The sequence below is a fragment of the Eptatretus burgeri genome, chromosome 3 (genome assembly GCF_056783735.1).
Source record: "Eptatretus burgeri isolate ZD-2024b chromosome 3, Ebu_testis_v1, whole genome shotgun sequence".
Lineage (NCBI taxonomy): Eukaryota > Metazoa > Chordata > Myxini > Myxiniformes > Myxinidae > Eptatretus > Eptatretus burgeri.
Window position 1 is genome coordinate 63634623 of NC_140963.1, and position 14374 is coordinate 63648996.

General features: G+C 41.1%; 1 protein-coding gene across 1 annotated transcript in view; it reads left to right on the forward strand.

Moving 5' to 3' along the window:
- Positions 1-14374, forward strand: part of LOC147030062 (villin-1-like) — a 96789-nt gene that overhangs the window by 8342 nt on the left and 74073 nt on the right. The window contains exons 2-6 of the mRNA XM_085873774.1: positions 5632-5717; positions 7021-7095; positions 7247-7443; positions 7718-7826; positions 11184-11294. Coding sequence (XP_085729900.1) covers positions 5649-5717; positions 7021-7095; positions 7247-7443; positions 7718-7826; positions 11184-11294 — 561 coding nt within the window. The 5' untranslated portion in view covers positions 5632-5648. The remainder of the gene's footprint in view (positions 1-5631; positions 5718-7020; positions 7096-7246; positions 7444-7717; positions 7827-11183; positions 11295-14374) is intronic.

The window sequence follows — 14374 nt, forward strand, 5'->3', positions numbered from 1 at the left end:
CTACCTGATTACCCGAAAGTCGATTTCCCCTTTACAAACCAATCCATTTGAATGTTCTCCTTCTCTTAAATGACTGAGAAATGCTTGTTTTCTTGTGAGAATACAAGGGTAGAGGACAACGTGCTGCTACCTCACAACAGTCTCACAAGGCAATACAAAGTATGACAGTTAACCCCCCCTCTCTCTCTGCCATGCACTGCCTGGAAATCTTTTGCAGTGTGGCCAAAAAGATTACACTGGGTAGCTTGCCTTGCCTTCGCAGAAGTAGTCAGAGTCAGTGCCTGTGATAACTCGTCTACTCTTCATGAAAGATACATTTGGATCTAAGGTCGACCAGCTAATGCTAGCAGACAGGTGCCTTAGCTGAATGTCCATCTGAGCGATGGCATACTTTTTGATGCAACATCAATCAAGCAATGCCTGTGAAGTGCACCAATCAGTTTATCCTTGGGCCGGGGATCAAACCTTGATGAGACATCTCAATAATCATGCTACCACTGACTGCACCATCATATCAGACAACGTTAACCGCAACATGTTTAATAAATATCCCCGTGGGGATTGACGGTTATTTCGTCAACAGGCAGGGTGAAAATGAGTGATTAAGGGCAAGGGGCCATGCCCCCCCCTTCCTGAAGTGGTACGGGCATGGGGAGCACAACTTAAGTTAACGGCATGGTCTTAATGTTTCATGAAGGGTTTGGTCTGCATCAGGCTGTCGGTTTTTGAAATTTTAAAATAAATTGCTTGAATTTTTGCCGAAACCCCAATTTTCAGCCTCTTGTAGGGTATGGATCCAGATGGGGAGGACAACCCCATGAAACCTTACGGCTCTGATGTATCATACCAAATTTGGTCCGTATCGGTCAGGTAGTTTGTGAGAAGAAGCTGTTTTAGTCAAATTTTAACGGATGGACAGACAGACAGATGGACACCAGGACCCACTCTCTGAGCTTATTTCGAAGAAATAAGTCAAAAGAACGAGAATTGCTTTGAAATACATGTTCCCCTACTGGTCCCAATGAATGCTTGGGAGATAAAATTTTATTTGGGTTTAACGCATGCTCGAGCCGATACTGGAACTGAAATGAAGAAGAAGAAACTCTCGAACCCACCGAAATTGGGTCAATTCAGTAAAATAAAAGGAAAAGCAATACTTATTTACTGATATCTTTTGTTGACGAGAAATCAATAAAAACAACTAGGACAACAAACCAGAGATAAAAATGAGTTTGCTTTACCACACGCTCGAGCCTACGCCGGAACCAAAATTAATATAAGAAGAAACTGTCTGAATTTTGTAAGTCCAAAAAGGGTATAACTCTGCGAAAAATGGATGAAACACCCTGAAACTAGAACTCCTTCTGTAACTTATCATAATAAATCCACGTACCAAGTTTCAGTTGAATATGTTGAAGAGTATGGGAAGAAAAAAAAAGTGTGAAAAAACGCAGGTGGGACGGAGAGCAAACCTATCGCCCCCTCTGTTGATGACGGAAGGGGATTAATAAATAACGAGTGTAAATTGATCAACGAGTGTGATAGGAAGGTTATTGCTGAAAAATGACCCTGGGCTTTCATTGGCTACAACACATTGATCAGCAGGTCGTGTGTGTGTGTGTGTGTGTGTGTATGTGTGTATGTGTGTATGTGTGTGTGTGTGTGTGTGTGTGTGTGTGTGTGTGTGTGTGTGTGTGTGTGTGTGTGTATGTATGTATGTGTGTGTGTGTGTGTGTGTGTGTGTGTGTGTGTGTGTGTGTGTGTGTGTGTGTGTGTGTGTGTGTGTGTCCAAGTCATCAAATTTGATTTCCCGACAAGTGAAAGTACCCCATCGAGCAAACTAGAGCTGTGGGAATTTATAATAATCGGTTAAAATAGCAAAACTTAGTGACAGTCACAAAAACAGATGTCATGAATTTGTGAAATACTGAAGACACCAGCATGCATTTGGATGGTTACAGAGCTGCAAAAAAAATTAACCATTTCTGTAGTCAACTTGGCTTGAGTTTATGTGACTAAAGTATTTATTGCCTGTGTTCGCATTACGTGTGAAGCATTCTGACTGTAGATGTAGTGAGATGCTTCATTGCATTGGGCGGGATCAAAATTCCTTGAGAAACTAACATAACACATATATATATATATATATATATATATATATATATATATATATATATATATATATATATATATATATATATATATATATATATATATATATATATGCCTGGTGTTGGCCCAGTGGTTGGGGCAGCGGCTTGGGATCCAAAAGGTCCTGAGTTCAAGCCCCGTTGGGCCACTGAATTAATACACCAGGGGGTTGACTCAGCCTGTCATCCTTCCGAGGTCGGCGAAATGAGTACCGGTATACTGGGCCGGTGTATACCCCGGTTAAAATAGGTGTACCATATCCCTGTGTCGTAAGAGGCGACCAGGGTTGCGTCAGGAAGGGCATCCAGCGTAAAACATGTGCCAAATCACAATGCGGATCATGCGGATGATCCGCTGTGGCGACCCCTAAAAGGGAGCAGCCGAAAGAAGAAGAAGATATATATAATATATATATATATATATATTATATGTTAATATGAAATGATTCACTTTTAATTTGAATCATTCAAGACTTCGATCCTGATGTACCAACATAATTTCTCAGAGATAGGCAATGTCATGGCAAAGGTGTCTCAACTTTGGTCATTTGCCATTCCCTACAATGTGGCAGTCAGTGCAGGGATTTGGAATTTAGCCAGAGTAGCACCACACAATGACCTACACTTTAATACGTACTGTCGGATATTCAACATCCACAAGCAGGTTTCATCAGTCGACACCATGGTCTGTATCTGTGCGTTGTGTGCCGTGTTTTGTTCGCTGAAAGGTGTGGTCAGACATTGGGTAAGGGTTACCAGCAGCTCACCTGTCTGGTTTGGTCTGTTCGCATAGCACAGAATCTACTCAAATCACCTGCCCACATTTTGGTTACCTTGGAAACAGTCTTCACACACGACTAAATATGCCTTGTTTGTTCTTGAATGGCTTTGGCATTTCAAATTTGCTCACCAGGAAAATGCAACGTAGCGTCGTATTGAATCGACATGAATAGCAATGCTTGCACGCATTTCTCCTCTCCGGCTCCGATATCTTCAATATAAATGTATGGGTGGGGTTGACATGCTTTAACAGGGTGGGTAGATTTGGGGGGTGTAGAGAGGTATGACTCATCCCAAGATACCTGAGTGCACACATCACTTTATGATGTCACAAACATCCAGAATGGTTTCCGAGCACTCACCTGGCTGAAAGCCCCCTTCCTATATTATTGTCGTTTATTCTTACAATGTTTTTATTAATTGAGTTTATTTTGCTTCGTCCTTTCTTTATTACTTCATGTTCGACTTCTTATTCTTGACTATGACAGCTTTGCTGCCGGGTAGCTATCAATTTGTTTGGACGCGACGATGCCGCTGAGGCTGCGTACGTATACCAGTACACTGGTACCCATTTCGCTTCACTGACCTTGGAAGGATGACAGGCTGAGTCAACCCCACCTGGTGTGAATTCACTGGTTTTGAGGCTCAAACTCAGGACCCCAAGATCCCAAGCCAGCCACACTAACCACTAAGCCAACACCAGGCTTATGTTTGACTTTAATATTATAATAACTTATTATAATACTACCTACATAACAACTAAGCAAGACTACTTTTAGTTGGGTATTCCACTTTTACACCCTGATCTCTGGCATTGTTGTTGTACATGAGTTTCCTGTATCATGATGTTTAAAGTTTTGTGTGCACGAGCCTCAGGTTGGAGTGGAACGATGAGGATGCAACGTAGCCAGGAAGAGCCAGATGCCCTTTTTCTTCCTGAGTTTATTTGCACAACAAAACTTATTTACGTTTCTTTTGCATTTTCCATCGATAATTGCATTGGAATTGAACCAAATTTAATTTACAAACCATCATTCTCTACTTTCTCTACACCGTCGTTCATATAGCCCGGGGAAAGCAATTGTGCAGAACATGCAACGCAAGTTATTGATAACGAGAAGGAGGTAATTGTGTCCTTTTGCATGAATCAAAAACTTCTGCACATGAGAGAAAGTGAACAAATCAACAAGGTATCTGGAATTTGAATCTGAGATCTGAAAGCACCAAGAGATACCATTGTCAGGTGATAAAACTGGAAACACCTTGAACCTTGAGTAAGTGCCCTTTTTTTGTTTTTGAGAAGAGGTGATCCTGCTGTACTGGTTTTTGTTTCTTTATATCTTTGGCTTAATCTATGTGTCACAAGGATGCAAAAGGCTTGAACCCTGTTGAACCATAAATTCCATTCCAATCAGAGCCGAGCTCTTTCTCGAGTGTCAGTTCAGACAAAGCAGTCACAAAGCAGTTTACAAACTGGGTGGCTGGCCATTGCTTTTCCCATCACACATTGGGGCAGAAGTTTGGAATTTGACCAGGAAGTTGGAATTTGACCAGGAAGCCAGCACATATTGGGGGCAAGTCCTTTTGGAAGTTTCTGTAGGATCTTTAACATCCACCAACGATATAGTAGCAGGTGGGAGGCAGGAGCACCAGCCCAGAGGGGGGGGGGCAACGTCATACCATCCAAGGTCGGTTCACTCGTCGATTCATTGTCTTACCTGAGTAGCATCAGGGTGACAGTTTAAAGTGCAGTTGGAAATTGGATCCAAACTAGACGAGTCCATAACCATCAAAAGAGTGACACCCTCCAGAGGGAAACACAACCAAATTGTGGATTAAATTTTTATATAAACCTGGATAATCTCACGTAGCATGCCTTAAGCAACTGCAATATCTGCTAACTGATTGGCTGGAATGTTTTTGAATACCAACTTCTGTCCTTGTCAGCTGGGGTAGGGTGTGTTGCACTACAAATAAGTAGCTATGAAAAAGAGTTAAAATTGAACAACAATCTTATAACAAAGCCTCCAGGCAGGTGGACCTAAACCAGCTAACTTGTTTGCTGAGTCCTGTCTTCCAGGTTTTACCAGTAAGTCAGCTTTGACATGTCATGGACTTGTTTCAGGACGATGATTTTTTTTTTTTTAAAGGAAAAAAAAACTATTTGAACAGAAAAATACTGATTTGAACAGGTAATTTAGATGTGCGAGATAATGAATAAAATACCTGACACAGGTGTTCATCGAAGATGACATATGTTTTCTTTTTATTCTAGAAGAGTTCAGTTTCTGTAAATTGTCTTTGTTCAGCAGTGAAATTTAGTGTCGTATATTACCAGTAGTAGCCTGGTGTTCGCTTCGCGGTTCAGGTGGCTCATTTGGGACCGAAGGGTCCTGAGTTTGAGCCCTTGTCCACCATTGAATTAACACCAGGTGGGGTTGATAGCCTGTCATCCCTCTGAGGTCAGTAAAATGAGTACCAGTGTACTGGGGTAATCACCATTTGGGGTAACTTTATAACCGGTTATTTGGAATTAATAGGAAGCAAGATTATACATACATGTACTGTTGCTATTATAGAACGTTATTGATACAGACAGAGCTGAATCTTTCAGCTGTTACAAGAAACAGAAATTCCTAAAACATGAAAATCTGTTCCTGGTTTACAATCAAGTTAAACTTCCATTTTATCTTGCACCTAGGCCTGAGATCCAGCAACATGAACGACACCGTGGAAGTTGTGAAGAATTTACCAAGGGAGCCAGGTCTCCACATCTGGCGAATCGAGGTACGATGGTTGATGTAACTTTAGGTACAACAAAGAGAGCACACCAACCAGACTGACGCACACAGTGTAGTTCATCGTTGTCTTTGTACTTCCCTGTGGGTAGACCTTGTATACTCACTCATTTCTTCATTGTGCTGTCTTTCAAGCTTCCATTTACTATTTGTTACCTGATATGATTCATTGTAAATATTGTTGCATCCTTAAATATATTCGTGATGTGAATACGAGGAGAGTCCTGTCGAAGCGATGCTATCCCTGATGGAGGACATGCTACTTCATTGTTGATACGCGCTGCATTTGCCAACATCAGAACCACTCTGTCCCCTTACCATATCCTGATATTACAGAAACTTTGATATCCCTGCAACTACAGACCAATCAGCCTTCTCCAAATCATCAGCAAGGTAATGGAATCCATCATCGCTTCAGACATGAAATCCTTCCTCTTCTCCAATGGCTTGATTTCCGATCATCAATTTGGTTTCAGACCAGGTCACTCTACCCTGGATATGCTGATTCTGCTCTCACATCAATGGATGGAGGTCCTCAATGCCAGACATGAAATCCGCGCCGTATCCCTGGACATATCACGTGCTTTTGGACACGGTCTGGCGCCCTGCACTACCCACCAAACTCTCTTCCTATAACTAAAAACTAAAAATGGATGATGAGGCACTACAGAAGCAGGCAACAAATGAGATTAAAAAGACTGAAGAAGTTGGTTCCACAGGTGAGGGACAATAGGAATGAATGAGTGGAGGAGAGCAGTGATTCTGGATTTTGGGACTTTCACCCGAGGGGGTTACTGACAGACTGGGTGTGCCATGCAAAACTTTTGAGAGGAAGGGGAGGGGGGCAGAGCGTGGAAATGGCAGAGGATGCAAGACTGGAAAGGAGGCGGTAGAAGTGAAGCGGATAGGCCCAGAGAGAGCCCCATCGGGGGAGATTCCGATGTAAGGACCGAATTTTTTGCAAACAACACACTTTCTGCATGTTACGTGTTCAAACTATTTGCTCAATTCTTCTCGATGTTGTAAAATGTGTTTGTTATTTATATCTCGGTTGAATATTTGCGCACAACTCACGAGGTGAATCACTTCGCTGTACATGACTCCACATCTTCTCAGTAGAAATGCTTTATTTTAATCCAACTTGCAATTTTTTTGACACAATGGATGTCAACAGTTGAAGGTTGTGTATTTTTATTTATTTATTTATTTATTTTCTTAGAAGGAGGGTCACTGCTGCTGCATTGTAATGACTCCTGATTCTCATCGATGGATATGATTGATTGTCTCAACAGAATATGGAACTTGCCGCGATTCCAGAAAAGACGTACGGTAGTTTCTATGAAGGTGATTGCTACATTCTGCTGAATGTAAGTGTGCGGACTCCATGAAATTCCTGTGCTCTCCATTTTTCAGAAATTTCCAGAGTTCATGTACTGGACATAAATACTGTTATTCCCTGACTTTACGTAGTCATTGTTTTGACTTTGATTCATTTTGATAAGCTTTGTTCCTCATTAGTTGCGGAGGAGTGGCTCTTCATCCTCATGTGATTTACATTACTGGATTGGAGAGCATTCGTCCCAGGATGAGCAGGGCACAGCTGCCTTTCTCACAGCTCAGCTTGACACTCAGTTGGGAGGCTTCGCCATCCAACACCGAGAGTTCCAGGAGCACGAGTCCAGCACGTTCCGATCATATTTCAAAAACAGACTCATGTACGTCCTTCTTGTGACAATTTATTATTTATTCCCAGAATATGCCTGACTCTGGTCTATCCTACAAATCCAAATCTACAGCCCGACACATTCCTGCTTTATCCTCTCCACAAATCTAATTTCGTCGTTTACTAAATGACACATTCGGTCTGCAGATATGTTTTAAAAGTATGTGCTATATTCCTTGTGAAATTACTCCTGAATAGCACCGTCGATCACCACCTCTTCTGCCCATCTTTAGAGACTTTTATATCTTTTTTTCCACCCTTGACAGGTACAAAAAAGGTGGTGTTGCCTCTGGATTTCGACATGTGGAGACCAACACACACAATGTACAACGGCTTCTGCACATCAAGGGTAGAAAGAACTGCACAGCCCGTGAGGTTTGTGGCTCCAAATGATTTTTGAAATACATTCTCAAGTATGGTCAAACACCAATATAGCAAGGTGGAGGGAAATTATTGTTTGATTATTATTATTATTATTATTATTATTATTATTATTATTATTATTATTTTAACGCAGGTGCCACATTTGTGTTGTGCAGAGATCTTATTGTGCACTGTGACTGTTGTCACTATATTTAAAGGTGTATGTCCTGATTTGCAATTTTGACTTGATGGTTGTGCTTTCGGGCTTGAAAACAAGGCCTCTAGAAAGAATTTGTTTTGGCATGTTTGTGGAATGGGATCAGGGAGTGGTTGACAAAGAATGTCCACTGCATTGTGTTGGTAAAACTTATCAACTTAAAAAAGATTGTTTATATTTTTAATGGTGCCTTACTGTAGCATTATTGCAAAATTCAGAAAGGGAGGGAAAGGGATGAGGAGAGGGAGAGAGGAGGATGGAGGAAGAGAGGGGGAGGGGGTGAGGGAGGGGTGTGTGGAGAGAGAGGATAGGCAGGGCAAAGAGAGAGATATATACACATACATATCTATATATCCATACATACATACATAGAGAGAGATATCGATATAGATATATATGTATATATATATATATATATATATATATATATATATATATATATATACATATATATATATAGATATATACATATATATATATATATATATAGATATATATAGATATATATATAGATATATATATATATATATATATATATATATATATATATATATATATATATATATATATATATATATATATATATACAGAGATGGACACATAGACAGAACAATGCACTTGCTGCCATTGTGCTTGCAGTTGTGGGATATGATAATCAACACTGATATGAAGAAGGGCAAGACATTCTATGAGTCTTACTGATATTCTTTTTTGATCTCTTTTGATGCATAGTATTATGTCACAGCTGATGAAGTATTATCCTGTCTTTTTATGCCACCGCTGATGAAGTCATTGGAGGCCTTTTATTTTTGGGTTGGCCATTCATATGTCTGTTCATACATACGTCCATCTGTCCGTCCATGCTAATTTTTTGTTTTCTCCGCAACCGCTTATCCGATTGGCACAAATTTTCACCATATGTGTGACTACTCATGTAAAATATTTTAATGATAATTATGATGTCATATGTCATGTGGTGTAGCAGCCATGTTGGAAAAAAGGGAAAATTCTGGATCTTTGTGTCTTCAAAACGGCTCCATGTAAAAAATCGAAACTTGGCACATCTGAAGTACTCACCATGGGAAACGAGTGTGAGTTTTTTTAGATGCTGTCACAGGTGGCTTCTTTATGACATCATAATTGTATACGTCAAACATTTTATCAGTATGAAAATATTTGAGAGTCATCTAAGGCTAAATTGTATGTGTGGAAGGGAAAAAATTGATGATTTCATCGGTCATGTGGTTCAGCAGTCTTATTGTTTTTAACGTAAAAACCATCAAAAATCTTCTTCTCTGAAATGGCTGGACCAATTGTGGCTAAACTTTACAGGTATGATAGCTTATCAATGAGGAACAAAAGGTTTTTCACCTATGATGTCATAATGTTTGGCAGCTATGAGTTTTTTTTGAAGAATAAACCTGAAAAAATCTTCTTCTCCAGAACGGCTTCACAAATCGAGGGGAAACTTCACCCATGAGTAATTAATAGGTCACATGGTCTGGCAGCCGTATTGGTTTGAACGAAAATCTTTTAAAAAATTCTTTCTCTTGAACTGCTCTATTAATCGGCCTGAAACGTCACAATTAGGATCTGGTAGTCATGGGGAATATATGTTTTAAATTTAAACCTAATCAGACGCATGGTCTGGCAGCTATAATTATTTAATACTTTGAATTTGGGTTCAGGGATTTAAATCAAACTTGGTATAAGTGTGTATAATGATGTAATAATATGGGTGGAGGCATATCTGTCGACGTCGTGACGTCGAAGAGTGACCTTCTAGTTTATATCTGCAAATATAATTTTTTTAATATCCAGTTTCATGATATAATATGAAAAAGTGAAGGTATCGATAATGAAGACAAATTATTAACTACAAATAATGTTCAAAACTTATAGCATCTGAAAAGGAAACGTTTCACTCAAAGCAAGCCACATTATAATCGTTGTCACTGAGTCACCATTGTGGATTGTTAAGGTGTGGTGGGGTGGGTCTGTTGACATGCACTGAGCATGAGCAAAAGCGTGTGTGTGTGTGTGTGTGTGTGTGTGTGTGTGTGTGTGTGTGTGTGTGTGTGTGTGTGTGTGTGTGTGTGTGTGTGTGTGTGTGTGTGTGTGTGTGTGTGTGTGAAATAGGAGTGTTTCATTTCCACAGGGAGGGTTTAATAAATAAAGGCTATTAACCCTTTATTAGGGTATAAACCAATGTTTAATGATTGAAAACATCCTCTAAATTTAATTAATTTGATTTATACTCAACAATTTTTAACACAATTTTCCAGACTTGCAATACAGAACCATCATATTATCAGTAGGCAAAACTTGTACCACAGATATCATGCCATAGTTTGATAGCACTTCATCTTTTTCCTGCCTATGGCAGCTTGGCTGCCGGGTAGCTGTCATTTTGTTGGGGCACAACTATGCCGCTGATGCCGCGCCCCTATACCAGTACACTGGTACTCATTTCGCTGACCTCGGAAGAAATACACTTGCCTCTGAACTATCTAGCCTGGGTTCGAATCCTGACCCAGCTATAAACTGTCATCATGGTGTTTCACAGGGCAGGGTGATTAATCGAAGTGTGTGCCGTCCCTCAGATGGACGTTCAATTGGGCGTCCTGTCTGCAGACATTAGTTGGTGGACTAAGATCTATCGTGTGCCAAGCTAGCCCTGAACAAATTCCAAATTCTTGCCCTAATGTCTTGTGTTGGAGCGGCGACCCATCCATGATTGCAACCCGAGCCAAGAAACTGCTTTGGCAGAACCGACACTCTCTATAGAGCATGGTACATGACGACAGATAAAAGGTAGCAGATGGGACAGTCAGTTTAATATCCTCTTTGAGCTGTCAGCTCACTGTTTGTAAGGAAAGAGATGTGTATTGTTACGTGTACGTTTCGAAAACCAGAAAGAGGCAGTGGATTCCACACCTACTCTAGTAATGCATTTCGTATGTAGACCTTCATGTTCTACCTTGGGAATGACTCAGGGTTTGCACTATTAAAAGAAACAGAATGTTAAGGTGTGATTCAGTACACAACCACAATAGATACCTGTAAGGATCAAAAATCGATTTTTACCTGTACTGTTTGTCCTTTTGCAAAGCCAGTCTGACTGAGCCTTACATGGGCTATGTATGACTCAGGTGTCCATGGACTGGAGTAGTTTCAACAATGGAGACTGCTTTCTTCTTGACCTTGGCAAGATGATCATTCAGTACAATGGAGCTGAAAGTCACTACAAAGAGCGAATGAAGGTAAGCTATGTATAGGCTGTGAATGTGAATTTTCATTTTCTCATCTCATCATTTTCAGCTCATCATTTTCAGAGGATGAGCTACTCTTTCAAGGGAACGGAAGGTGTGTCATTCACAATCCTAAAACAAGACAATCTCTGTATGTGTATGCATATCTGATCATTATAAAAACAAACAGCTCAACAATGTCCATCAAATTCTGTATACTTGCTTGGGGTACCCAGGGTAAGGTCATGGGTACAAACTCATTGCAACTCACCCCCCCCCCTCCACCCCTCCCCCCGGCAAAAATGAGGAGACGACTTGTAATTTTGGCATTTACATGGAAAATAGTGCTACAGGTTTAACTTCTGACCCCTATCAGAGGGTGTGGGTAATCACACCTTTCTTCACTCTCGGACAAATTAGATGTTACTATTACCAAAAGGAGATGAGTCCGTCCATCCATCACACAAAGAAGAAGCAGGACCTCGAGCAGAGTATTGACACCATATTTTGTTCCGGGTGGGAGCGGGTATTACTCGTCCAACAAATTTTTCACATAGAAAAAGGCTCAGTTCTGACCTATTGGCAACAGGGTGGTCTTCACTTGGTACGAGGCATGACAATACACTAAGCCTTAATAAACACCTTGAGAGGAATGGAGGTGGAGAGGTTGATGGTTGGAAGGGAGGAACGAAGTGTTGAAGGTGGTGGGGAGAAATGACTGTGGAATGGGAGTGAGAGAGAGAGGGGGAAGGTAGGGAGGATTAGGTCAGTGTGGCTGGGGCATGAGTATGTGAGTGAGTCGGCCATGAGAAGTTCAGGAATTTTTGTCAGTGCCTCTGTCCACTGGATAAATCAATTGGTTGGATCTCTTTTATTTTCTTGACAGATGTCCGATTATTTAGTTGTTTGTTTTTTTGAGAAAATAACAGGAGAAGGGTATGACCGACATCGTCATTCAGAATGACCTCCTGTAGAAAGGGAAGGGATGAGACAAAAAGGAGGGCTTGAACAGAGAGAGCTTAATTATTCATCTGCACTCCAACTTCTGAAGGTTGTAGATTGTGGAGAACTGATTCTTAAGTTGAATGATGTGATCAAGAAAGAAATAAGATGCACATTAATGGTTTTGTTGTCTGAAAGGGTGGCTACCTGAAGCCAAGTTGTTGGAACTTGTTCATTTTAAAACTCTTGGAGAGGGTTCAATCCACACAAGTAGGAATGGATGGCCCTCTAAGGAAGCTTTCCAATCAGGTAATGAGAGAACGAAGAATGCCAGATATAGAGTGAGTTCAGGAAGAAGGATTTTTGCCAGCAACACCAAATTTTTGTCTGATACGGGAGTGTGTTTTGCTAATGCCTTTTAAAAAACATGCACCACTGTGAAAAAAAACCCCGAAATCCTCAACAATGACATTGCAACGTACAACCGCCGGGTCTTACCAGACTCGAACCTGGTGTTGCCAGATTTAACATTCCGCAACATGGCCTGACAGCTACTTCCACCCGACTATTAGCTACTTCTACTTCTACTTCTACTTGACAGCTACTTGGCTTTAATTTAAATTACGGAGCGCCAATTGGCTGCTTGGGAAGACGTTGTAATCATCAACTCGGTTGCACATGCCAAGAACTTAACTCTCGTGTGCCCACGATAAATTTCATCCAGCACGGACAAGCATCGTCAATCCCACAATCACAGGAATGACTGGAAGGGCACTCGGTGGAGCAGATACCTCCGCCACGTAATGCCTGATTAACGAGAACATATCGGGTCCAATACATTTTTGAAATATCATGCTATACAGAACTGTATCATTTTTGGCCCTATCTCTCAATGGTGAAAATTAACTCGTATCTAGATCCGGATTTGGATCTTTACCAAAATGGAACAAATTCTTCCTTATCACACACCCAACCTGTTCACCAAGTTTAGTCCGAATCCGTTCATAACTTTTTGAGATATCGTGATATATATCGTTTTTGGCTCTATCTCTCAATGGTGAAGAATCGCTTTAAAAATTATCAGATCCGGATCCAGATCTTCATCAAAATCTCATCAGTTCATCCTTGTCCCACACCAAACATGTCCACAAAATTTCATCTGAATCCGTCCACAACTTTTTGAGATATCCTGCACACAGACAAACAAACAAACATACAAGCCGGTAGGCGACATTGGTGGTCGTTATATAATTGAATACTAGTCATACAGTTTTTGACGGATTGGGCTGAAATTTTTTGACAAAAAGGATGATTATAGTGCGCATAAAAGCACGGAAGCCGATTTTTAATTTTCGAAAAAAAAAATATATAAATATTTTTCGGATTTTTTTCAAAAATTTCAAAGTCCCGTTGCTAGGCAACTGTGGAAGCCATAGCAACGGTGCTCAAAAGCATAGAACTGGATCCTGGTATGAACCCACCTGTCAAGTTTCATCAAAATCGGTTGACTCCTCTGGCCTCCAGAGCTGTCCATTACATACAAACATACAGACGGAAAACCTGAGAATAAGGGTAGTCTCGCAACCACCCAACAAACAAACAAACAGACAGACATATCCTCCTTCACCTGCAGTGGCAGAGGTAATAACATTTACTTAAATACATGTGAAGAAAAGAGGACATCTCAAATGAGAAGTTAAATCATGTTTTGAAACGATGTCTCAGTCTAATCTAACCCTTAGCTATCCTGAATGACATATTCATCTCTCAAGGGGGCAGTCTCACACACGCACGCACGCACGCACGCACGCACGCACGCACGCACGCACGCACGCGCACACGCACACGCACACGCACACGCACACGCACACACACACACAGAAAAGGGTTAGAAGACACAGGGAGGATAAAATAAATAAAGGGGTGGTTTATACCTGGTTGAACGGAGTGAGGTGCCCTCGCCTAGATCCGATGGGACCAACAGGCTGCCGTTTCCCCACACATGGCGTACCCTGAGGTGGATCTCCAGGCGGTCTGGGTGAAATCAGTGCTTGAATCCCTATACTCACAGGACTGGTTCCGCTTTCTACTGGAATGTGGGGGCAGGAGGGGGTAGGGGTGGTCTTAAGAACCAAACGATGCTCTGGTAA